Source organism: Echiichthys vipera (assembly GCF_963691815.1).
Source record: "Echiichthys vipera genome assembly, chromosome: X".
Classification (NCBI taxonomy): Eukaryota; Metazoa; Chordata; class Actinopteri; order Perciformes; family Trachinidae; genus Echiichthys; species Echiichthys vipera.
In genome coordinates this window covers 46056023-46083925 of record NC_139825.1, presented here as the reverse complement: position 1 = coordinate 46083925, position 27903 = coordinate 46056023, and the positions used below count along the sequence as shown (strand labels likewise).

Sequence of the window (27903 nt, the reverse complement as noted above, 5' to 3'; positions counted from 1 at the left end):
ATGTTGAGGGTGTTTGCATGAACACTTCCTTCGCGCAAACTGTCGCTGAAGCTCTCCTACTCTTTGTTTTGCTCTCGTTACCTGGCGCCAGATGTCTGCCTCGGTCTCGCGCATCCTCGGTAGTGCGCGCCCGTGGTTACCGTAAGCCGTAGAAAAGCCGCACCGTTGTATAAGCCTCAGGGACCAGAACGAGGGAAAAAAGTAGCGGCTTATAGTCCGGAAATTACGGTACGCTAGCCAGCGGATGTCGCCTCAGACACTGGAATAGGAAGCAAAAAGGCAATTAGGAGTGCTTTCATTAGTGGGTCATGTGATCAATCACCATTGTTTTAACTCAAAAGACAATGAAATAGATGAAAATCTTTTGGAGTACAACTTTAATTCCTTATATTATTTATTTAAAGTTTGTGTAAAGCAATCACAAAAGAGAGTTTGTCACACTACAGAAAAATGTGTTCTTAACCACGCAGCCAATTTCAAATGATTACAAAATATTGTATAAATAAGGTTTCCAAATCAATTAAACCACACTTTACATTGACTTTAATATGTTAATATTCCAAAGTATAACAGAGTGATATATTTATATGCGGGGTGACTGCGGCTCAATGAAAGAGTGGGTCGTCCTCCATTCAAGAGATTAGCGGTTCCTCCCCCGGTCCACATGTCGAAGTGTCCTTGGGCAAGACACTGAACCCCGAATTGCTCCCCGTGCTGCGCATGGGTGTGTAAATGTGGTGTGAATGGTCAGATTAGATGGTATGTAGATGTCCACTGCCATCAGTGTGAATGTCTGTGTGAATGGGTGAATGTGACAAACACTGTGAAAGCACCTTGAGTAGTTAGAAGACTAGACAGGCGCTATATAAGTACAAGTCTATTTACCATTACCATATATATATAAAATGTTATATATAATGTATACTTTATGTGTATAGTGTATTTTCAATTCTGCCATGTTTTGTCAGTCTTTCCCTCTGTCCCTGCCTCCAGCCACACTTACTTTTCCTGGGCCCATGCATTTCTGAGGAATTTTCCAGGCCTGCCATGCTCCAGCAGTCCCATCAATCCTGGTCACCTGACTCCCACAATCGCCTTTCCCCCCTGTTAAAATTCCCAATATATCCCCACCTGCTTGCTCTTCGCATGTCTATTTTAAATCTAGTACATCTAGATGATTCATTCTATCTTAAACTGGCACTCACAGAGGGTAGACCTCCACCGAGACTATGCCATATCTTGCATTGTGAATAAAAGTGGGTAAATGATTTGTGTATCCACCCCCAGCTAAGAGCTCATTCGCTTTGCCCAATAAATTTCTAATCTTCTTTTTTCAGTCATAATTAAGATAAAGGAGTGTTTATTTACACCCGTGTGAAAATAGCCTTGACCCCACATCCACTGCTTCAAAGAAAGGACAAAGTGTGTCAGTAGTAGTGTGTCAGTAGTGGCAGTTAACTGTGGGAGACTGGGTTAAGCATTGACTCAGGAGCCAATGGTGCAAATCCAGGCTGGGACAAAATTTAAAATTTGTATTTACTTACTGATTATATCACAGTTTGGTTAGATTTACCCTACCCAGCTAGGGTTTGGCAAAATAAAATACCTGGGTACAAATAGAATAGATTTATATTCATACCAGGTTGTAAATAGTCTTTGCTTTCAGATAATGACTCTATAGAAACTATAGAAGTATTAAAGGTTGAATATGTAGAGTGATTATATTCATTCATCTTCAACCTCTTGTCCCTGTCGGGGTCGCGGGGGAGCTGGAGCCGATCCCAGCTGACATCGGGCGTGAGGCGGGGTACACCCTGGACAGAACGCCAGTCTATCACAGGACACATAGAGACGAACAGAGACAGACAACCATTCACACCTACGGGTGATTTAGAGTCATCAATGAACCGAACACCTGCACGTCTTTGGACTGTGGGGGGAAGCCGAAGAACCCGGAGAAAACCCACGCAGACACGGGGAGAAGATGCAAACTCCACACAGAAAGGCCCGAGCTGGGTTGCGAACCTGGAACCTTCTCGCTGTGAGGCGACAGTGCTGATCACTACACCAGCCGAATTAATACACACATGGGGCATTTTGAGGGGTACAGAATGAAAGTATTGCTTTCCCATAAAATAATATATATTTAGTCTAAAGTAATATTAAAAAAATTGACGTGTTTGGAAACACATTTCTGTCACGTTCTGTTGACACTGTCCCAGCCAATAGCGACCGGCATTGCAGGTTGCCAGGTTTGTCTGTTGTTGGGCCACAGTAACAAAGAATCAGTCTGAGTTGAGAGCTAGCTAGCTAATCAATTACACCACTCAAAGAAAGACTTCCAGTTGAAGGTTAACATTCAATACTGTTTTAAAACTAATTGATTAGTTGAAATGAGTCATTACCTCGGATGACTTGACATGGTGCAGGCTTATCGCATGACACGCTCGGCAACGAACCTTGCAACTGCTGGAATTATTTTTTGTTGTTGCGACTACGATCTTGAGACACTAGATGGCGGTGTTCTGCTCATTCTACATATTCAACCTTTAAAGCATGAGAGCAAATACTTCTTCCAAATACATTCTTCTTTCAGCCAAAGCAGATGATGTTTCCATCTTTCTGGTATGAAAGTTTGATTCATAATCTGCATTTTTGATTTATTAGTTTTTACGCTGGATTCCCTTCCTGATGAGACCCTTCCCCTTTTCACTGTGTGGGATAGATGTTTTGGTGGTGGGAGGAAACCCAAGCATATATGGAGACAATGTACAAGCATCCTTTTATAGTTTTTTGTGTATCCATGTACCTATATGGAATTAAGTATACTCTACATTATTGGAAAATAGATACAATTAACTTCTTGCATTTCCTAAGCAGTCACTTTTGTCAATGATGGTGTTTGTTTACATAATTATGCAGAGGTGGATGACAGTTTGGTGTTGCTATCATCTCATCTCATCTAATCTTCATCCGCTTACCCGGAGTCGGGTCGCGGGGGCAGCAGCTTAAGCAGGGGACCCCAAACTTCCCTTTCCCGGGCCACATAAACTGCTCTAACTGGGGGATCCTGATGCGTTCCCAGGCCAGTGTGGAGATCTTAATCTTTCCACCTAGTCCTGGGTCTTCCCCGAGGCCTCCTCCCATCCTTACTAGATGCCCGAACCACCTCAACTGGCTCCTTTTCAACGCAAAGGAGCAGCGGCTCTACTCCGAGTTCCTCACGGATGGCTGAACTTCTCACCCTCTCTCTAAGGGAGACTCCAGCCTCCAGAAAACCCATTTCTGTCGCTTGTACCCGCGACCTCGTTCTTTCGGTCATGACCCAGCTTTCATGACCACAGGTGAGGGCAGGAACGAAGATTGACCGGTAGATCGAGGGCTTTGACTTCCGGCTCAGCTCTCTTTTCGTCACAACGGTGCGGTAGAGCGACTGCAACACCGCCCCCGCTGCTCTGATCAGCGGGTGTTAATATCAGTGCCCTATAATGACTGAAATCCCTTCCTTCTCTCTCTATGAGACACTCAATTCTGGGTGTTACTCTTTCTACTGCAAACATCATTTGGTTACTGAGATTAACTGTGATCAGCAAAATGACGTGAAACATCCTTGAAGGTATTTTAATATGTCCCTCCAAACATTTAGTTTCTTCTGTTTTATTATCTTAATATTACTTTACATCAATGGCTGTAAGTCATTATCAGTCTGTATGTTCTACATAAAAGCTGATCATGTGGATCTTCAAGGAAAACTTGTAGTTCTGTGGCTTTGGCTTTTGATCCTATCAGCCTTTAAAACATTAAAACTTAATTGCACTAGCCTCCAAATCCAGACCCACATCTATCCAGATGTAGGTTTTGGCAATGAGCAATAGACCTTCCCAACTCAAGGGGCAGCATCAGAGCATGCATTTCAAATAGTACTTCACACAATTGTATAGCAATACAAACTACTACAACCAATCAGAGCAATGGACAAGGTGATGACTCGAGTGGCGCAGCACTGTCGTCATCGTTTACGTCCGCCCATAGCAGATGGGAGTTGAGAGAGTTCGGATTTTCTGACAAAGTTAATGAGCGCCAATGGTGCGTGCCCAGAGGCAGCAGCAGAGCAAATGGAAATTTGCTAGCGGTGCATCTGGATTTCCAGGGTGTAATAGCTCTGAATGTGGCAACATCCCCAAAAATTGGTTCAACTGGGCAACAAACTACAGACTGCAAAAAATATAAAATCCAGGTCAGGTCAGTCAGATTATCCAAACCACTTTAGCTGAAAGTCAAATCTAGAGTGAGGACGCGTGTAATGTCACAAAAAATCCTGCGCAATGAAGGATTTTTTGGAGGAAGTGTGCACAATCATGACAAGTGCAAGAAGTGTGGTGGATGTTTACAACGTCTAATTGGGGCAATCTTTTTTTGCGGTTTCGCCTTTCTTTCCTTTGTTTACATCCTGTATGCTGATCTGATTGCTGGTGTTTGTTTCCCTGTATGACCTACAGTTGGCAAGGCAGCTGCGGGTCCAAGGTCTCAGCAATTACTCCAATGAGGACAATGTTATGACTGATAGAACCAACAACCCTGCAACACCTGAACTATGTAATCTCATAACAACTGGCCTTCAGTATATGAGACCCAAATATATATAAAGCTAGAGTTTAAAGTATAGTGTATAATATAATAATGTTATTTCAATATTCCACTGTTGTGAAATTATGAGATTTAAAATGTTAACATTATCCTCCTGGCCAGAAGGGAATTCCTGATGACAGTAAATTTGTTTGGCTGCACTATAGGGAATCCTTAATAGTACTACTTCTGTCATTTAAAATGTGAATTTAATTTACAGTATACATACTTATTTTTATTTATGTACATATGCTGTTGTTTATACTTCTGAGTTTCTACACAAATGTTGAAATAAAACATATTCTGCATAGGTGAAGTTTTTGCGGGTAATGACATTCCAGACAAATAACAATTATTATACATGACGAGTGTTGATCAGGTCGGCTTTTGTTTAACAATGTTCGTTGTTGTTTATCCATGATTTCAAATAAGAATTCTCCAATGGCTTTTTTGTGCACACCATTGGCCCATAGGCTATTAAAAAAGTAACTACTTGAGCGCTAGCTGAAGCCCAAATTACACAAAAATAGCTTATTGAGTTGAAATAATTTGCTGACAGCTTGTGCCCTGCGATGAACTGGCGTCCTGTCCAGGGTGTACCCCGCCTCACGCCCAATGTCAGCTGGGATCAGCTCCAGCGACCCCGACAGGGACAAGCAGTTGAAGATGAATGTGTAATGTTAATCATTTAAGCAATCTTTACATCTCGTTATTTTATACATTGACATGAATACATTTTATGTGAAAATATTTATTCACAATAGACTGTTTATAATCTTTTAATGTCAAACAGTCAAGAAGCAAATATTGTTGACAATTCTGGTATATTTGTTTGTCCTTAAAGTCCAGAATAGCTTGTCGCTGGGGTGGTGCCCTTATAAGTACCATATGGTACCCTTTGGGCGGTAGTAGCTCAGTCCATAGGTGACTTGGCTGGGAACTGTAGGGTCCCTGGTTCAAGTCCCTATGTGGACCATGAATGGAGCGTGGACTGGTGGCTGGAGAGGTGCCAGTTTGTCTCCTGGGCGCTGTTGAGCAAGGCACCAAACCCCCAACTGCTCAGGGCGCTGGTCACTGGCAGCCCCCTTGCTCTAAGCGGGACCATCTCTCCTTAATTGCATGTATAGGTCCTGTGTGTGTGTGTGTGTGTGTGTGTGTGTGTGTGTGTGTGTGTGTGTGTGTGTGTGTGTGTGTGTGTGTGTGTGTGTGTGACATGATTAATAATAAGAGTGAAAAAATTCAATTTCCCTGTTGCGGGATAAATAAAGTAATTCTTCTTCAGTGGGTACATTGCTGTACTATAGTATAAGGGGACATATATGACTTCAAGGGTACACAATTATAGTTTAACTGGTACAATTTGATAAGTTACACAAATGTCTCTCAAAAAGGTGCACCCACGACAAGCATTTGTACCCTTTTAGGTACAAACTGGTACCTCTATTTTTGAGTGTGTAGGTTCAAACGAGGAAGGAGCTTATAGTGGAGATCAACATTTAGAAAACACAAGACATCTCCAGAAGGAGGAACTTAGTTAAGTTACTAATTCATCTCAAACAGTTGTTAAACCTTTTAGGACTTCACAGACGCATCAAATCAACAACAAAGTCTGCTTCTATTATCTTAAAAAAACATCAGTTCCCTTTGTGTGTGTGTGTGTTTGTGTGACTGTCCGTCCGTCCGTCCGTCTGCAGCTTGTCTCACATATTACTGGACCCATCAGCTTAGTATTTTTTGTGCTTATTTACTACTATGACGACTATTTATGAGAGGGAAAGAGATATTATTGGTCTGGCTCTTTCTTTGTGTCTGTCTTTGTCTCCTTCTGTCCATCTGTCCGCCTTTTATCTCTCTCTCTCTCCTTTTCTTTCTCTCTCCGGTGCAGACAGATGTCCGTCCTCCACAGAGCTGGGTCTGTCTGACGTCCCTGTCTGTTATAGTGAAGGTTTTCGTTGCCACCGTACTCTACGGGGGAATTGTTGGGTCTCTGTAAATCATAAATAAGTCATAGAGTGTGGTCTTTACCTACTCTGTAAAGTGTCCTGAGATAACTTTGGTTATGATTTGGCACTATAAATAAAATTGAATTGAATTGAATTGAATTATGCATGGCCAACATAGTCTTTGTGACATTCACGACAATAAAGAGAAACTCAGATAGAGAGAGACAGAGAAGGATGCACAGAAAGAGAGAGAGAGTGAGAGAAAGAGAGATAGATAGAGAGAGTGAGAGTAAACAAAGACAGAAGAGGCAAAGCACAGCATTCACACAGGTTGGAGAACATAGCAAACACATACAGAGGGAGAGAGAGTTTATTCATGCTTTCCTAGTGACACAATCAATTTGACAATGTTGCAACAGTCAAAAAACTTGTGACACAAGAACCAGTTCGTAACCAGAATCAAGTTATAATAAAAACAACATTTATATATTTTAATTTTATATAGAAGAGATCATCTTGTACACTTAACACCAGTGTATCAACATGCTCTGAGGGCAGTCCTCAGACCCAAGTATAACATGTTGAACACTAATGGTTTTCAAGGTGATATAGATCGAAAACACAATAGTTCATCTTGGCTTTTCCAATAGAAAACGCTGACCCTCCTGCTGTCTCCGCAACACACAACACATGAAACACAAAACAATTAATGCAGCCAGAGTTCTCACATATACCCAGCAATAACGTGTCGACTTGTTCCCCATCATCTGTGAAAGAGCTTCACCTTTTTCAAGTTGCTTTCTTGTCTCAGCACTACGCAGATACATAAAACCCAACTGCTTCAGCAGACTTTATCTCAGTGCCCGAGGAAAGGTCAACACAGGCAACTGTATCACAGCAGAACACTCCAAACCTTGAGTGCTACTTTATTATCCTGACCAGACCACTTCATACGATAGGAAAGGAAGCAGGATGTTTGGATCCTCAGAGCAGATTTAAGTGGTCATACTAAGTTATTTGAATGATGCAAAGTTGCATTGAGGAACAAGTAAGTGCGTGTTTGTGTGGATATGTGGATATGTGTTTATGTTTGTGTGTGTGTGTGTGTGTGTGTGTGTGTTTATGGAGATCCTAAACAAATCTGGTCCTGCGTGCGCATTATATAACAGGCAGAGAGACAATGCCAAAACGTGGAAAATTGTGTGCTCCACATCCACCTGCCAGATTGTTTATATTTATGTATTTATGTGTGTGTGTGTGTGTGTGTGTGTGTGTGTATGTGTGTGTCTTCATCTTTTGGTGTGTGAAAAAAGTAAATTAATTGCAAACCCTTGAATGGCAGAATAAAATACTAATTTATAACGTCACAATAACAGAAGTTGGAATATACAGCATTTATTTATTTATACAATAAACATTCATACATGGTTAAAACAACATAAAGAGCCAAAGAGATAAATACATAACGAAGCACCAACAACGTAGTTAGCGAACCCAGAGTTTATTAAAAGAGTGTTTAGAAAGAGTTACCAACTGGCCCCTGTACCAGCTCCTCTCATAGTAAAGTCCATTCAAGTCGATTACCAAATGCAATCCAAAAGGAAGGAGCCCATTGATGATTTATTCCAGCAAAACACATGAACTTTGTTTGTGGCATTTGGTGAAATATAAGTTAATAATAGATGTAAAAGGTTTGGAAATGTCCCAGACAGCAAATTTCCCAAATGTCACGCGAGGGGACAGGGACGTCTGTTGCCAGCAGGGGCTACAGGTAGAGGTAGCATCAGGGTAGCATCAAACATAGCATCAGCCTGTGGGTGCTGTGCGTGCATGGGTGCTGTGCGTCCATGGGCACTGAAGAAGAATGTTTATGCTGCCAAGAGAGTGACATTTTTCGCTGTGGGCTGGAATCATTGAATACTGCAACACAATATGTGACTGCTATGGAGCATTCCCCATCCCTTGTCACCCGCACCCTACTGGAAACTTTTTTACCATGTCCCCAGAATAAATTGGAAGAGGCGACAGATTCCTTAATCATCAATCATCATCATCAATGGACCTCTTCCTTTTGGATTGCATTCGATACTCGACTTGAATGGACTTTACTACAAGAGGAGCTGCTACCGGGGCCAGTTGGTAAGTCACACTCTTTTAATGAACTCTGTGTTCAATAACTATGTTGTTGGTTTTTCGTTATATATGTAGGGACTCTTCTCATGCGGCTGCAGAGGTTTGGTGTTATTTTGAGCAGCATTAGTGGTTAAAAAAGACGTTTTAATGCCTTCACCATACTGCCCAGAGCTAATCAGTGTTAGCCACGTGTGGCTGTTAGCACTCTCACAATTTTCTCTGTTGACAGTTGTTACACTAAAAAAACTGTGTCGATGGCTTATTTGATGCGGGCAAGTGCCGAAAAGACCATTTGATGCGCCGAAATTACACTTTAATGCCTTGATCACTGCATCTCCATCGATTTTCAGGTATTTTTTCACACATATTCCAAATACTGACTTGGCTCAAATGTCTAAATGGTTTAAGATTTATTTCATTGTCAATACATTTAATTCCATATGGACTGCCAAAAGCAAAATTTAATCAGTGTCATTATCATATTCTCATAATTCTTGTCCTGTAGATCTTTAAGGAGGCACTCACACTGTCCTTCTGCACCGGGCCAAAACAGGTTTTTCGGGTAGAGCCTAGTGCGTTTGACCAGTGTGAGTGCAACTGCTCCGCGCATAGCTGCGGCCAGCTGGCCGTCCACCGCCCCTCTGAGAGAGGTGGGCTTTTGTAGAGCGTGTTTGCACATGTACGAGCATGAGGCCTGAGGCGGTTCTGACGTAATTTATGTGCGCCTGTTCGGACATAGAAAATAGAGGGACGGACCATGCGCGGACATTTAACAACAACAACAATGGCGGTGAAAGGTTCACGTTGGTGTGATGCGGAGGTGGAGTGTTTACTGCAGATTTGGTTGATGAAAAGATTCAAAAACAGTCGACAAGACGCACAAAAACTCTGAGGTCTATGGAAAGATTTGGAAACAAAGCCACACATCGCCATGACGTCATCAATGCGTGTGACGTGTTACGGCGTGATGACGTATAGGCAGCAAGAAGCATTCGCCGAGGCCCAGGTAGTGTGAGTACTAACGGGCCTGGCCAGCGGGGTGAGAGGGAGGGGGGACAAGTACCCTAAAGCCTGGGGCGCGGTGCGGAAGGACAGTGCGAGTGCGCCCTAAGATACCTTAATGACAGAATAGGTCCAAAAAACACACATATGACTGAATGGATGGTTAAGAAAATCCGAGCCCAGTCAGACTCCTTCTGTTTTTAGTTAGAAATACGCCTGAATCTGTAATTCTTACTAAGTCAGGTGCATGCAAATGTCCTTATTTGTGCCTCAAAATCACAACCTATAGTACATCTGCGGGGTCACTCTCAGTTGTCACTGAACACCAGTACAAACACAGTCGTAAAGCTGTGTTTGAAAACACTTGGAAGGGCAACATTTACTACCAATCAAACGTTCAAGATAATACATAATATAAAGATTGTTTAGAACGGAGGTTAAAATGAATCAACACATTTCCCCTGGAGATATAAATGGACTGCACTGGTCAAGTGAGTGGATTTTGGCCAATGATGAAGAAATTCTCCATGATGGCCTCAGTGAAATGATTCTCAAACGTGCCTAAAAGTGAATTAACAAAGAAAAATTAGAAAGTATCCATACACATGTTAAAGGTACAGTAGGCTAGGTTAACTCAGCCAGGGACTACCTCTGAAATACAATGGACAACAGACAGTTGGGGAAATCGTTTTTATTTGAATAGCGCATCAGATCTAAAACTTGCCTCTGTGCTTAGTCTTTGCCTAATCAAATATGTTGCCAGTCATAACATTACCATGTCTGTCTAAATATTTAAATCATTCACAGAGTCTTCACAGGGACACTTTGTTATGTTTTTAAAGATCTGTGTGACATAAAGTAGTAATTTGTGCGTGTGTTTTAATGCAGTTGAACTCCTTTATCTTAGTCCATGGAATGAATGCATGGCCTGCTGTTTACAGACTCTAGGTTTTGCACGTCTCCGTCACTCAGCTGCTGGGAAAACTCTCACCCAGTGCCAGCCTACAGTAGCTGCACCCAACAAATTAGACAACCCTGGCAACCTGCAACGCCCAAGGCTATTGGACACAATGTAAACAGAACATGGGGGAAAGTAAGAAGAAGAAGAATTACTTTATTTATACCGCAACGGGGAAATTACATTTTTTTTCACTCTTATTATTAATCGTGTTACACACACAGGCCCGAAATACACACATGCACAGACAGAACCTGTATACATGCAATAATGAGAGATGTCAGAGCGAGAGAGCTGCCAGTGACCCGCGCCCCGAGCAGTTGGGGGTTCGGTGCCTTGCTCAACAGCACCTCGGCAGATCCCAGGAGATGAACTGGCACCTCTCCAGCCACCAGTCCACGCTCCACACATGGTCCACACAGAGAGTTGAACCAGCAACCCTACGGTTCCCAGCCAAGTCACCTATGGACTGAGCTTATTGCCAAACCTGTCAAATTTAAAAAAATAAAATAAATTCAGACTAAATATATTTTTTTATGGAGAAGCAATATGTTCATTCTGTACCCCTCAAAATGCCCCGTGGGTACATTATTTTTTTAAATATAGATTTTTAATAAAGACTACATATTCAACCTTTAACATGACTATATGGTGTTTTTTATACAAGACATATTATGTGCAAAATGAGCATTTCTGCCTTGAAGCTGCTACCTTTAAAAATGCAAAGTACAACACAGTAAGTGTCTCAAATATTGATACTGATGGGATGTAACACATGACACCAGTGAGTGTGAGAGATTCATATTTTGCAATAGAGACATACGATGCCATATGAATAAATCTGAGAGTAAGCACGTGGGAGTATGCCCGTGAATGCCGGTTAAGATACACACCACAAACCAACCAACTCCTGAAATGGGTGGGGGGAGAGCTACCCCCTTAATGCTGCTTTCACGTGCTGCTCGTAGACCTTCCCTTCCTACTTTGCAAACTGAAAATGTGCCTGCATCACTTGGCGGAGCCTTTAAACGCTTATGGTCGGCATGTCGATGATAACAATGGACCCTGGAACAGAGCTACATTGTTGCAGAGTGATGGGCAGGAAGAGTGCATCAGTGCATTTTAGAGTTCATCCAGTGGATTTGGCACCGACCTTGAGCCCGTGCATCTCTTCCAGTTCCACTTTGTGCTGCTTCGCTCGCGTAAACGACGCACTTGACAGAAATCAGAGGCGGGTCCTAACAGCGTCACACGGCTCTCCTGTTGCTCTGAGAGGAGGCAGGCCGGTGTTTTTCCACTGCCGCTGATTTCTCATGTCCCCCCTGTTTTGAGAGACAAAGGTCAGAAAGAGAGGCTTATAAACGGGCTAAAAAATAGGCTACCGACGCGTCCAGCCTTCAGTCGCTCTCACAGACACAGGAGGACACGGACAAGAAGAAACGTACAAGGGACAGCGCTCAAAGGACATTAAAAGGACAAAATAAGAGACGATATTATATCAACATAGCAGGTAACGGAAAAACCTATAACCTCGTTGTAAACCTCTAAAGCGGAAGGGAAGGGATGACTGTGCTGCTCATGTAATTTTATTATGAATATTATTATAATTATAATTTGAATGCCGACATTTATCTGATTTGTCTAAGAATGGAAATGAATGATGATTTATTTATTTATTTATTTTTGCAAGCGAGAGGAGCAATTAAGAAGAGTTAAAGGTCATTTATGGGTGGATAAATCAATTATCAGTGTTTTGGTGATTGCAGTAATTGACGGTTTTACCGGCCGTAGTGTGTAGGCAGGTGGGGAAGCGGTGATGTAGATATGGATACAGGCTGTTCTCTTTGAGCGCTGATTCGTTCGCTAGTGGATTTGCAATTTCTTAAAAACTCCAAATGCAACATAAGTGTTTTTCCCCACGTGCTTTTCTACATGCGTGCTTCAGTTGCTTTTATGTGATGCTTGATTTTAAATGTATAAGTCTATTTTCCGTGTCATTTTCTTTTAGACGTTCTGCTCTTTAATGGTCAGTCTTTTTCCACATCTGTATAGATTTGTAGGCTATTCCAATCAAAGGGAATAGTCATGCAATTTATATATGTTTCCTTTTCATTGACTTTATTTGATACTGTCTAAATTCGTCATTGAACTGTGGTTGAAAAGGGGAAGTGAAGCGCTCAGAGCGGCGAGAAGGCAGAGATGCTCAGCCAGTCGCATGTTGCACTTCGTGCGCTCTCCTAAACACGAGTCTCTCTCTCTCTCTCTCTCTCTCTCTCTCTCTCTCTCTCTCTCTCTCTCTCTCTCTCCGCCTTTCCTCCCTCCCTCTCTCTTTCTCATTCTCGCTTTCCCTCTCTCTGTCACCCATTCTCTCGCAGATGAACCACTGCTAACAACGTAGAAAATATTTTTAAATAGCTTTAGGGCTGTGCTTTAATTTGCTGTTGTTGACAGTGCATGGTAGGCATGGCCTGTTTCCAACATCTAGCACCTCAAATGTCAAATGCATGTAAGTGCATCATTCTTTTGTAACACCTCTGTACAGTTTTGATTTGTCCTCATATTTCTGAGGTGTGTCTTGGGTTTATCTGGCTCGCATGTGTCTTGAAAGAGATTCAGGTTTGTCTAGACTGCAAATTATCTTCAGTAGTTTATGTTGGCTTATGATAGCAGTTGGGTTTGTTTTGGATCAAACTGTACTCTTACTTTTAATGTTCAGAGTCCAACAAACCTGCAAAAGAGCACAGTTCAAAACGTTCAGACAGCCAGGTATTGCTAGACAGATGCAATATACATGGCAACACATTAAGACTTTTCAGCCATTTACATATAAAATGGGTGAACGATAGTTGAGCATAAGCCCACATTTTTTTCTTTACATAAGCTGTTTCAAAACTGAATTTAGAGTCAACACATTTTTATCAGGTTTTGAGGATGACCATGTTTGGTGTCACGGTACGATGTTTCTGAAAAGGATGGACAAGCTGATGTCGTGGGCTCGAATGAGGATTAAGCCCTCAAAATCACAGAGCCTGTCTCTCATAAGAGGAGTCAGAACCGACAGCACCACCTTCATCTTAGGGGGAGAAAAAAATCCACTCCTTTCTGTGCAACCCATATAAAGCCTAGGGAGGCAGTACGTTGTACATCATACATCGTATGTCTAAACAGCTCTCAGAAGACCTGGCAAAGATCGACCAAAGCCAACTCCCAGGTAAGTACAAAGTCTGGTGCCACCAGTTCATGCTCTACAGAAGAGTGATGTGGCCGCTGAAAATGGGTGAAATCCCCTCATCCACCACAAGTAAGATGGATGGAAAGGCCAACTTATTCACCAGAAAGTGGTTTGGGCTGCCACGATGCCTCTCTGAAATGGGCCTGTTAGGAAGGAACACCCTCCAACTTCCGCTCCAATTCATCAGTTGGATCGTTCTCGAGTTAAGAGAGTCCACCAACCAGGCTGTGCCCTCCATCAGTTGCTTGCAACATCAAGAGATTGTCGACGAAGTCCAGGCAGGAAGGGCAAGCCTAGGGTGGAGAGAAGCATTGAGCTCACAGTACCAGCGGAGGAGGGGACCGAGGCCAGCTACGAACGAAAAAAAGGCCAAGTACACAGAGTTCGCTGTAGAGTGCTGGTTTGGCTGGAAGACCACCATCTATCCAGTTGAAGTTGGATGCCCAGTCTATGTGGGGCAGTCATCCACGCGCCTTCTGAGAGACGTAGGGGTGACAGGATGGAGCCTGTAGAAGGCAACCAAGGAGCTGGCAGAGGAGGCTGAGAAAGGAAGCTTTTGGCTCTGGTTATTGAGGAAGGACAAGAGCTGGGGAACAAACAGCTGGGAGACGTCCCTGTCACTGCTCCGCCACCAGGAGACGTTCCAGGATTAAAGGCGCGAAACGTCGTTGATATCGGTGGTTCCTGGCTGATGACCCTGCAGTTGACCCTCTGTGGGCACCGGAGGAGGTGCAATCAATGCCTAGCAGGTGATTCCATCTCCCTGTGATCTCTACAAGACTGATATGGGCTTTTGTAGAGTTTGAAGTATTCATTGTCATGTTTTTTGCCTATAATTGTAGAGTTGGCAGGATGGGAAAAAATCCAGAGTACTCAGATCTTCATGGGTCGTGTTGGTTAGCAGCTAAGATACTGACCACACATTGTAAGCATTTGAAGGACATTTCTGAAAATTCTGAAACAAAGTGTAACATCACATTTTAGGGACTGTTTCATTGTAGCTGTAGTTGTTGATCTATGTGACTGACTGATAAACTGGTATACAGGTCCGGCCTGGGTTACTAAGCAGACTGTGTGTGTGTGTGTGTGTGTGTCCCTGAGTCTAATATTGGCTGCTGTAGACTCCTCATCGAGGTGATGTGTGACATTCTTTCAGCCACTGTGAGGTCAGGATCACACCACAGGGTTGACTATAATGTCCTATTTGTGTCCTGTAGTGGTTTCCTGTGGCACACTTTTTTTATACGATCTTCTTCAAAATTTGTAGTTTTTGAGGAATTATTGTCCTCCTGTAATTCTATCAAATTAGTATTTCATAGTGTAAGGTATTGAATGCAGGCTTGTTTCCTATAAAACTCACCTATCAAGTAAGTAACCTGTGTTAAGTGAAATATCCGCCCTTCAGCATTACTAGAATCGTACTATAAGTCAAAATCCGGAGAGGCAAAGGGCCTAAAGTGACATGGTGAATAAAACCAGTTACACACAGTATAGGACTGTGTGTCCTTGACTTCAGCTCTTGGTAAACCTCCACTGCTACTGTGCATGCCCACTAACCTAAATACACTCTCACAACTTCCCTTTTTATCTTCTATGAATTTATAACATTGTTTTGCACTTTAAACCGTTAATATGTGCTTTGAAAGATATCATTTTCCTTGGCAGCTGAACGTGAAAGCAGTATAGATGTTGATTTTCAGCCAGCTCTAGTTGGAGGGTCAGGTTTAATGCTAGTAAATGCCTAATCACCATCTTCCTGCAGAACGATAGAAGTGCATCATTCTTTTCGAAGGTGAATGACAGACTGTAACCAACCAGCGCCCCCTTTTGGCTGTCAAACATGTTTACAGTTCAACGCCAACTGAGGAAACTTAGCTGCTGCTGAAGTTGGCGTAGTATGGCTGAAACTTTCTGGAACAAGCGTCTGGTTGCATTTTTGGTTGAGATGTGGCCATTGAGCCTTTTTACCAATGGATAAATAATATGTCGGGAGTTTTAAAACTCTGCATTCGAGTCATCAGAAAGTGGAAGTAGCAATGATTAACAGAGACAATGTGAAATATCTTCTGACCGCAACCTGTCTTTAAACTACAAAGTGTCGAATTTAATGATACAGTCTTGGTAAAGGCAGTTGCAGTATTATGTGGCTATCAGACGCGTACAATGCGCGTTTGCTACGGTGTAATTCTCCAGGCTACCACCAGATGACGCCAAAATAACATTTTGCTAGCAAGTTAGATTTATCAACTTTAAAGTGTTTATAGCTTCTTCCTGCTTTCCCTCAGTGGCCAAAATATGTTATTGTAGGTATTCATGCAAGATATCACAACCTGTTTGTAGATCTATATCGATGGTATTTAATTTAACATAAACCACAATCGAAGTGTCATCTACTGGTCAAATTAACAGGTTTTTTTTTAAGGATGTCATACTTCAGACTTACTAGCAGCAGCACTCCCCACATATCTGCTATGACAATTATCCAGGGCTAAAATGATAAAAGGGAACACATTCTTGCAGGAGCAGCATGTAATTCATGATAGAAGCAATTCAGCTTAGTACTAAACTGACTCACTGAAGATAAGAGATGGGTCTCTTTCAGGGCAAACCTCCTCTGAACAACCTAAATAACCCGGATAATTCTTTGGAAAATTTTGAACACTGATGGCAAACATACTCTGTTGGCTTCAGATAATTTCATGAATGCCAAGTCACGGTGTAGATACACATTTTAGTTGAAGTCCTGGAGTGTGTGATAAGGAGATAGACGTTGGCTGTGTGTGTAAACAGCACTGAAACCCATTGACCTTAATGCCAAGAATGCACTTTTTCTTTCAACTAAGAATCAACTGTGATGTTAACTTTAGTTAGGTAAGTCTGGAATGTTTGCACCTCTCTGTTTCCTTATAACATATTACACTTCCTGTTATCACTCTCTGTGCATCTATCTTTTCAAATGCACACTCATTCTTGCAGGCTATCTGTCACATCTATTTTTGTCTTTATCTGCCTGACTCATTTTTCTTTGTCACTATCTTTTTAGTAGCCCCTGTCTGCATCTTTACATGTGATCAAAACAAAGGAAAAGGAGGAGATTGGAAAAGAGGATAAGGAGTAAAAGAAATGTGGAGCCAAGATGGGAGAGGGAGAAAGGAAGGAGAGGAGTGGATTTAATAAGTGGTCAGCCCAGTGGAAATGTACATGGTCTTAAAATAGGAGAGTGTTATGTAAATGGTAAGAGTGTGTGTGTGTGTGTGTGTGTGTACTCATGTAGAGACTCCAGCCAGCATTACACACACACACACACGAACCAATAAGATGACAATGAGTCTCTATGTTTTACACCAAGCTTTTGGCCTGAACTTTCAATCGTTCCCATTCATTACTATTCCCACAGCCAGTCTCGCTCTCTCTCATTTTGTAGGCAACAGCGCAACAGCGACATTTCCTGCTTATGTATCACTGCTGTCATTTGAGAATTTTCTTCAACTGTCTTTCCTCGAAATGTGGCTCTGCGAATTCCTCGTCAGACAATAAACTTAAGCCATCTCTAACTTTGGATCTTCTGATAGAGTGTCAATGTAGAGTTTTCACCCAGTTGGATGGCGTAGAACAGGGATGTCAAAGTCAAACACATCATAGGGCCAAAAAAACAAATCTGCTACAAGCCGAGGGCCGGACTGGTTCAATGTTTATTAAAACATATTAAAATGATGCATATGACCTATTGAACCAAGACCTAACACAGTGTATCGTATTTTATTTAATAATTAAATTAATAATCACATTTTTGTACGACTCTGTCAGTAATTTCAAGTGAAAGTTGACATCTGCCCTAAATGCTGATGAATAAGGAAGCCGAGGCAGCCCACTTGCGGCGCTGCAGTAAGTTCGCGGGCTACCGTTGCATTGTGGGTAATGTAGTTTTGGTGCGTTGGTGAAAAACACCAGCAGGCCGCTGTGGCGTGCGGGCCGGATCTAATACTAATCAAATATTATTCCGGGGGCCAAGATCATTCATTCGCAGGCCGGATCTGGCCCGCGGGCCTTGACTTTGACACCCATGGCGTAGAACACCTCCACAGGGAAACGTCCATGACGCATCTGATTTGAATGCTGGTACCACATCCCTCAGCTGATTCCTTTAAATGCAAAGGAGCACATGTTCTTTCCCAGATATCTGAGCTTTATCTCTAATGGTAAGCTCAGCGTCACTGCGAATATTACAACTTTCAGCCGCTTATATCCATGATCTAATTATTTTGGTCATGCTCATGAGCAAAAGAAAGTGCAACCACATTGCCCAGTTTTTACATTTTATAAGACAAGAACCGTAGTAGCCCTGTGTCTAGTTTGTTTTAGCTGTAAACACCATCAAACAAGATGTTAGATTATATACACATATCAGCATTATGCTTTACCCTCTAGCACCCATGATGGTGTATTGAGTAAGTGTTGAGAGGAAGTTAGTGAGTGTTACTGTGGGGAACAGTGGTGCTTGTAAGAACTGCATTTGCATTTTCAAAAACAATTAATAAAACAAAAAGAATCTCTTCTTGTACAACAGAGGATTTTAATGTTTTAAAGCACCACTGGAGATATATCTTCCACAATTGTAAAAGCTTTTTATGAACTCCACAAGGTTGAAGGGGGATGCAGAAACAGAATATAGCTAAACAAACTGTCCCTACTTATATTAACACACATAACTTTTACAATAAATGACATTAATGTGCATTCATATTGATTGTGGATCTCATTAACTATCACACTACTCCTCTATATGTCCCCTTTCTTTTTACTCTTGTTCAGCAAAAAAAATATTGTTTTGTGTTGTAGATGCTTGGAGAGTCTTGGCGATTAACTTTTTAAAATACAAATATAAGAGTTTGCTTTATTTGATGTCCTTTTTAGATACTTTAAGAATAGAGATGGGGAAAACAAGAAAGTTGTTACATGGTATTGTGCCCTATGTACGCAAGCTTGTCAAAGTCTCATATGATATATTTCACCTATTCTTTCAGATGTAGCTGTTATACAGGTGAGTTAATGCGTCCATGGAGTGCCACAAGGCTCAATTGCGGGTCCTCTACTTTTCATTCTTTTTTGTGTTACCACCGAGGGTCAGAGCGCTTTTGTTGTTTAGACTCATTTATTTGCCAACTGTATTGTGGTGTCAATCCAGTACGACACACTTTAAAGGAACCTAAACGAGGCTGTTTAACTACAATACAGCCATAAATCATGATACAGTAACAGCAAGGGAGCCCACTTAGAGTCAGATTACCTCTTTTTAAATGAGCAAAACACATTTTGTGCCTAAAACTGATTCTTATATGAAAGTATAATTGATTCACCATCAGTTTTATAGACACATTCTCAGTTATCCCATTATCTCCGTAGTCAAAGAGCATATGCAAGTACACTACTATACTGGAAGTAATCGTGCTATCACTTATGGCCATCAGAACCAGAAATACTTTACTAATCCCCGGGGGAAATTAATTTATAACATAGACATAACAATGTTAACAGTTTGTCACAGACATAATGGAGTCGACTGTCTTTCCAAGCAGGAAAAACTAAATGTATGTATATACACACACACACAAGCAGCTTAGTGTCTGATAGTAACCAATGCAGGACCTGTGTACCAGTTTATTAGCCAGTCACCGTGAAATGAAACACAATGAAACAGTCCCAAAAATGTGATGTTACACTTTGTGTTTGTGTGCATTTAAAGGACATTTCTGAATATTCTCAAACAGAGTTCAACACAAGTGCTTTCACTGTCCCAATGTCCTCAGTGTTACTAATTAACTGCGTAGGAAGTAAGTCATGAAGATAAATGTGTGTTAGTGAAATCATTAACTAGCTTGAGAGTTACATAGATGCACTATCGTATAGATATACAAACACGTGGGTTAGACTGTTGAAACTTTCTGTATGCAAGGGCTCTCTCCATTATCTCTATGCAGATCTATACAAGCAGACTTTACTGTTAATACTTTCTCACTGACAAGTGTGTCATGCTAATGATGAATTTCATCGCTCTGTCCTTTGAAAAATCCTGAAATTGGGGGAATAAAAAATGTGTGTCAATAGGCAGCAACAGACAAAGCCATAGGGATTTATCTAAAATGCGGTCTTGTCCTTGAGCCTGTACTGTGTAAATATTTTGCAGAAAGTCAGTTAGAAAAAGTGATTAAATGAGAGCGATAAAGAGAAGGAAGCTGATGGTACAGCAGTCTGGCAGATAGAGAAACACAAATACATGACGTTTTCCACAATGACAGACATCTGCTGACTACTAAGTATGTCTGTCTTTCCCTCTGACTCTCCCTCTCTCACGGCCATTGTCTGGTGGAAATTTACTGCTCTGGTTGTGTCACTGTGGCCTTGTTCACATTGCTTAAACATTTTGACCAATCACAGTCACATTTAATAGTTTTATTGACTTTGGGAGGGAGAAGAAGATCATGGGTTGTGTAATTTCTCCTCTATATAAGCTTAAACCATTGTTTTGACATTGTAATGTTTGTTTTGGCTTTGATGGCTATAGCTCTCCTTTAGGGCAGGTACATTCAAAATTAACATCCACGACAAAACTGAGAGCACTGGGTGACTCTGAATGACTTGGTAAAGTTCTTGGTAATCTCTTAATAAAAAAACAAAATGGATTTGGCTATTTGAACCCGTGCTAAACTCATACTATGACACCATATTTTGACTGGTAGTGTGTATTTGACATCTGGGATATCTAACTTCATGGACTGCTAGCGTAACAGATCCAAAACTGAGTACCTGTCCACATAAACAGGAGAAATGATGAGACTGGAGACGAGTGCTTCTGTTCGGTGCAGCATCCTCAAGCAGCCATGACGTTGTTTCTCCATTTGGCAACTTTTATTCACCTCAGTCCGTAGTTAAAGTGGTTATACACAAAGAAAAACTCACGCAAACCTCAGTGAAAACCTAGCGTAAAAACACTGCGACTCAACTGTTATCTTTTTTTATGGTCCACGGCACACATTACTGACATCACTTGTCATTCGTGGGTCAGTCGTGGATACTCTGAACTCCACTAAGTGACAATCAGAAAAGAGTTTACCACAGACGCCATTTTTACCCGTTCGCGCCAAATAGAAGAAACACATTTTCTCTGCATATTCACCAAACATATTAGTATACACATACTAATTACTAATTATTAAACAGAAGAAATTATGAGACTGGAGAGGAGTGCTTCTGTTCGGTGCAGCTTCCCTCAGCGTAATGAGGAAACAAAATGGCCGCTGCATAGAGAGTCCTGGAGGTAGTAACACAGCGCCACACTGCCTCCTGCTGGCGGCAATAAAATGCTCGCGCAGTGATACCAAAGCAGATTAAACCTTCTGGGTCACAATTCACACTATTTTAAAAGTAATAGGATTCAATAAAAACATATATATATATATATATATATATATATATATATATATATATATATATATATATATATATATATATAGGTGACAGGCTCTCCAAGGGATGTGTTGTATAGTTTAAAGACCACAGGCAGGAAATATTTCCTGTGGCGCTCTGTGGTGCATCTGGGTGCGAGGAGTCTTCTGCTGAAGGTGCTCCTCTGCTGGGCCAGTGTGTCGCAGAGAGGGTGGGAGACATTGTCCAAGATAGACCGGAGCCTGGACAGCATCCTCCTCTCTGCCACAGTCGTCAGGGTGTGCAGCTCCTCCCCTACGACATCACCAGCCCTCCTGATCAGTTTGTTCAGTCTGTTGGTGTCTGCGACCTTCAGCCCACTGCCCCAGCATGTGACAGTGAAGTAGATCTCACTGGAAACAGACTCATAAAACATCCTCAGCATCGTCGGGCAGATGCTAAAGGACCTCAGCCTCCTCAGGAAGAAGAGTCGACTTTGACCCTTTTTGTAGACAGCCTCTGCGTTTCTAGTCCAGTTCAACTTATCATTGAAGTAAACCCCCAGGTATTTATACTCCTCTACAGTGTCCACAGGGACCCCCTGGATGGAGACAGGGGTCGCAGGTGTTTTTTCATCCTCCTGAGATCCACTTAGCTCACTTCAAGTGACAAGTTGCCCACAACAGTCCTGTATTCACTTTCATCCCCCTTTCCAATGCAGCCAACTATTGCTGAGTCATCAGAAAACCTCTGAAGGTGGCAGGAGTGCAATAGTTTAAGTCTGAGGTGAAGAGTGTGAAGAGAAAGGGAGAGAAGACAGTTTCTTGGTCTCCATGGTCTTCATGATGTGGGACATCAGGGTCTTTATTCCTGAGGGCCACTGGGACGCTGCCTCTTTGGCACAGACACGAAGAAGGACGTCTTCCACAGCACAGGGACTCTGGAGGTGCAGGCTCAGGCTGAAGACTTGACTCATTGCTCCACAAAGCAGAGGGGCACAGGCTTTAAGAACCCTTGGAAATACAGGGTGCCTGCATCTTTGCCAGGGTGGAGTCTTGTCAGCAGTAGGTAGGTGTGAAGTGAGGTGGTGAGCAGAAGGTAAGGGCTATGTAAGGAGGAGGAGTAGGGGGAGGTATAGTGGCAGTCTTTGAAGGGCAGCCAGCAGCAGAGTCCTGTGGGGGATGGGCCGTTGTATCAAACCTATTAAAAAATAAGTTCAGTTTGTTTGCCTGGTCCACACAGGCCTCCAACCTCATGCTACCAGTCTTCTGGAACCCGGTGATGGTTCTCATGACACTCCACACGTCCCTCATGTTGTTTCGCTGGAGATTGTTCTCCAGCTTTCTCCTGTAATTGCGTTTAGCCTTCCTCATTTTAAGTCTGATTACCCCTTGGACTCTCCTCACCTCATCACGGTTTCCATCTCTGAAGACTTTCTTCTTTTCATTCAGGATGGCCTTAATGTCCTTGGTGATCCAGGGTTTGTTGTTGGCATAGCATGTTACAGTCCGAGATGGGACAAAAATTAATGTAGTCTGTGATGCACTCAGTGAGCCCATCAATGTCCTCCCCAAGCGTCTCACAAAGTGAAGGCCAGTCAGTCACTTTTAAGCAGCCCTGCAGTGTCGCATAAGCCTCCTCAGACCAGACCAATTCAATTCAATTCAATGCACTCTACTGCCACATCAGTTGACTGGTCAAGACATATTGTTGGTGTAATTAACTTATATTTGGAAAGGGATATTGCTCTTTTAACTATGAGACTACAAGTTTGATTCCCAGTACAACTAACAATTTTTTATATATATATATATATATTTAAATACAGTTAAAACTCTATCCTAACCTCCATTACCTCTGAACTAGGTGTCAGCGGAGTATGAGTAGAAAGTAAAAGCCAAATAAAAATGTAAATAACTCTAAACTGTACAGGTATAAAGGCCATATTTTCTTACGTTCTTAGCCATTATTGTTTCAAAGAACATCTATTACAGCTGGTGGCGGTTGCTGGTCTTTCAAGGAGGGAAAGCTCATTTTTCCGGCCTACATCATGAATGTGTATTTATATGTAAATTCTACCCTTCGTTCCTTTTCAAGAAAAGGATCTGTGACCTTGTCGTACCAACAAGGCGTCCTTTCCAGGGACTTGACCAGTGTCCTCTCAATGGCCAGCAGAGCTAGGCTGCTTAAACGGCCTTGGCCCAGCTGGAGCTGCTGCGCCAGGCTACTGTAAAGTGTGACCGTGAGTGTGAGTGATCATGACGGGGGGAGAAGCTCCGGCGCTGCCCCTGCTTGTTGAGGAATGAAACCGCAGAGTGACAGAACAGAGTCTCCATACACATCGCTAGTCGTTTTGAACAAAGCCAAAGTTGCTGGGGATCTGTCAAGTCTGCGGATCAGTTCAGAACAAAGGAATGAAAAACTTGAAGAATGTTGTTGAAGATGTTTATTCTTCAAGATCGCTGATTCGCTCATTTAGCTGTCAATCAAAAAAGGATTCCACCTCAGACAGCTCATCCAATCATCATGCAGAAGCCTAGCATCCGGGCCAGCCCACTCTCCCACAGACCCGCAGAGATGCTGAGCGTCCAATGGGCGGGACAAAGCCCAGCATTTATCCAATGATCCGTCTAGTTTTGTTGCAGTGGAACAACTCGCTCTACGCTTCCCCATTAAAGTCAGTAGAAGCTGAGCGTGGGACTCTGTAAAGGGCTGTGGCTGAATGAAAAGTAGTTGAACTGGATACATGTGATAAGTAGCTGATTCTAAACAAAAGATAAAGGCTTTCTAGCGCGTATTAAGTCAATGAAATGTACACACAGCAGTAACTATTTTACCACGGGATTCACCATATTTTCCCTTGCAGTCTTAGAACAATCACCACTGATTACAGCTTGGAACACCATCTAGTTTTCCCCCTTGTCTTCCAGCATGTTTAAAAGTATTCAATCACAGTTGATTTCAGTTGGTTAACACAGACTAAGAAACTATTGCTCCCATCAATCATCCGTCAAATGCTGGAAAATCTTGGGTTGTGGCTCTTGTGTTGGTCAACCAGCCATTACGGCAGGTAGCCAGCCACCGTCACAGGGTTCTTTTCAAAATCTGTCATCAAAGTAATTTCAGTCAAAAGCACCTGGACTTGGTTATTTGTCTAGGGAATAACCAAGTCCAGTTGCTTTTGATTGAAATTGCTTTGAGGATAACGACGACCTGGACAAAAGAGAATATTCACAGGCTTTTTAAAACTTGAAAATCTGTTTAGATTTTTGTGTATTGATGGCAGTATTCAAATCATATATATATATATATATATGTTTATTAAAAATATCTATCTCCTGTTTCTACAGAATGGCTCAAAAAGAGAAACTTCAGTGCCTGAAGGACTTCCATAAGGACACTCTGAAGCCATCTCCTGGTAAAAGCCCTGGCACCCGGCCTGAAGATGAGGCAGAGGGGAAACCCCCCCAGCGGGAGAAGTGGGCCAGCAAGTTGGACTTTGTTCTGTCTGTGGCTGGTGGCTTTGTTGGTTTAGGGAACGTCTGGCGTTTCCCGTACCTCTGCTATAAGAATGGTGGAGGTAAGGCATTAAAATATCTCAGTGATTTATTTACATAAAGTATAGAGAAGGTTTGCTTATCAAACATGCTCTGCTTTCCCACATCGGCCCTCTTTTGAATTCATGCTGATAATGTTTTCCCTACACCCAGGTGCATTTCTCATCCCCTACTTCATTTTCCTGTTTGGCGGAGGTCTGCCAGTCTTCTTCCTGGAGGTCGCCCTGGGTCAGTTCACCTCTGAGGGTGGCATCACCTGCTGGGAGAAGCTCTGCCCCATCTTTACTGGTATGTAGCCCCTCACCAATAAATAGCACTGGATAGCACAAGGCTTTTGCTCTGCTCAGAGCTTTGGAGGTCTTTTAAGAATTTGCCATTTTGGCACCACCATAGTTATAATCTAGTCATATAATACATATTACATTACATACATATTAAAATAGATGTAAAGATCACTCACTCATCAATCATCTTCAACTGCTTATCCGGGGTCGGGTCCCGGGGGCAGCAGCTCTATCAGGGGAACCCAAACTTCCCTTTCCCAGGCAACATTAACCAGCTCTAACTGGGGGATCCTGAGGCGTTCCCAGGCCAGTGTGGAGATATAATCTCTCCACCTGGTCCTGGGTCTTCCCCGAGGCCTCCTCCCAGCTGGACGTGCCTGGAACACCTCCCTAGGGAGGCGCCCAGGGGGCATCTTTACTAGATGCCTGGACCACCTCAACTGGCTCCTTTCAAAGCAAAGGCTCTACTCCGAGTTCCTCACGGATGGCTAAACTCCTCACCCTATCTCTAAGACAGACTCCTGAGAAAACCCATTTCGACCGCTTGTACCCACAACCTCGTTCTTTTGGTCATGACCCAGCTTTCATGACCATAGGTGAGGGTAGGATCGAAGATTGACCGGTAGATCGAGAGCATTGTCTTCCAGCTCAGCTCTCTTTTCGTCACAATGGTGACCAAACCAAACTCACGCTCCATCGTCCCCTCACTCCTGAACAAGATCCTGAGGTACTTGAACTCTTTCACTTGGGGTAAGGACTCATTCCCTACCTGGAATAAGCAATCCACCGGTTTCCTGCTGAGAGCAACGGCTTCAGACTAAGAGGTGCTGATCCTCATCCCAGCAGTTTCACACTTGGCTGCAAACCGATACAGTAAGTGCTGAAGGTCACTGACCGACGATGCCATCAGGACCACATCATCTGCAAAAAGCAGAGACGAGATCCTCAGCCCATCAAACAGACCATCAAATAATGGTCATTACCTCAAAGTGCAACAAGCTTGTCAAAAACAATCCTTGTTGCATGAACACAGGCTTCACAGTGACAGAAACTTCTCTGTCCATTCTCTGGTGAACTGGTGGTTTTCTGTGTCAACTTTTCTTTTTTCACAGTAGAAAGAGACATAGATGTGGTGATTTTACCACAGATTTGACCCGACAGAAATGAACAAACAAAGCGAAGCTTAGCGAGTCAGAAACCCACGAAGAAGAGCGTAGCGGGACCGTGCGTAGCATTGTGGCCGCGCGCATGGAGCAAGTTTCCCAGCGTGCCTGGATTTGACGCGGTGAGACGGAGGACAGTGCTCAGACTTACGCTACGTAGCACCTCATAAACCGGGCGGTAGACACGTGTCCCGAACCGTGACATGCGTACCGAACAGGACGGATTTTTAAAAAAAACTTTCCACCCCTACTTCACACAAATACAGCCAACATAGTTTAATAGTTGACTGAACTTAGTACTGGGTGATATGAACACAACTTTATTGCATGTTTTCTGGTAATCCAATAAACAAAATGTAAGACATATGAAATAACCACATAGTAAAGCTTAAAGGTTGAATATGGAGAATGAGCAGAACACTGCCATGTAGTTTCTCAAGATCGTAGTCGCGGCAACATTAAAAAAATCAACCAGTCTTGTTGCCAGGTCTGGAGACACACTGTAGAGCCTTGTTTGAACCCATCCCCTCCAGCAAATCGCACCATAAAAACAAGTATTGCAGAGGAGTTTGACTAAATTAACCATTAGCCTTTGTGGTTAGCAGTTACAGCTAAGTACACATGAAAGTTGGCTTACAGATCAAAGAGAAACCTAGCCATTTTAATGTTGTTGAACTCCTTTATCTCAGTCCATCGAGTGAATGCTTGGCCTTTATTGACCCTGGTTTTTGCCCGTCTCCGGTCACTCAGCTGCTGGGACAAATAACGCCCTCTTTTGCTGAGGCTCGGAAGCAGCCGCAGGATTGGCAAACTCCATTTCACTAAGCACTACTGTAGCTGCGCCGGACAACAGACAACCCGCAACACCGGCTAATATTGGCTGGTAACATGTTAATAGAATATGACAGAAAGACATTCTCAAACCCGTCAAAACTTTTTTTTAAATATTATTTCAGACTAAATATATATTTTTTCATGTAAAAGCAATAAGTTCATTCTGTGCTCCTCAAAATGCCCTATGGGTTTATTATTTTTGTTTAAAATATAGCCTTTATTAAAGATTCTGCACCTTTAACGCAGTTCGGTTGCTGTTTTTTTGGCATAATAATTTAAAAAAGATATAGAAAAATATATATGATGGACACTTCTTCTATAATTTTGACATTATATGTCATCATACTGGCCCTAGTTGAACCAGTTGTGGTCTTTTGAGTGAGCTCTGCCCTTTAGCTCTGACTATATCTCCACCCACTGCCCCACCCTCATGGCATCTCTCTGAAGACCAATGAGCACACAGCACAGCCCTTTCCTGCCCGACTACTGGCTTTAAATTTTTCCAGACCTCTGTTGTTTTTCACAGAGGAATGGCTGTGCAACATAAGGCTGAGTCACACCAGACTCCCGCCAATCAGACGGCTGAGACTTTACCCTACAACTGTTACCAGGCAACCAGGCCTGCGCTGGTACACCAACACACTGAGGCCTCTATTCTGCTTTAACCTTCCCGAGCTCTCACCTCCTCTCCTGGGAAAATCGTCTCGCGCACATTTGGCGTTCTTAGATGTATTCCTAGATTTTACTTC

General features: G+C 42.6%; 1 protein-coding gene across 2 annotated transcripts in view; it reads left to right on the top strand.

The window, feature by feature from the left end:
• Positions 1-11992: 11992 nt before the first annotated feature.
• Positions 11993-27903, top strand: part of LOC310965579 (sodium- and chloride-dependent taurine transporter-like) — a 39491-nt gene continuing 23580 nt past the window's right edge. For both annotated transcript variants that reach the window (XM_083939265.1, XM_083939264.1), the window contains exons 1-3: positions 11993-12172; positions 24667-24896; positions 25027-25161. In XM_083939265.1, coding sequence (XP_083795391.1) covers positions 24668-24896; positions 25027-25161 — 364 coding nt within the window. In that variant the 5' untranslated portion in view covers positions 11993-12172; position 24667. The remainder of the gene's footprint in view (positions 12173-24666; positions 24897-25026; positions 25162-27903) is intronic.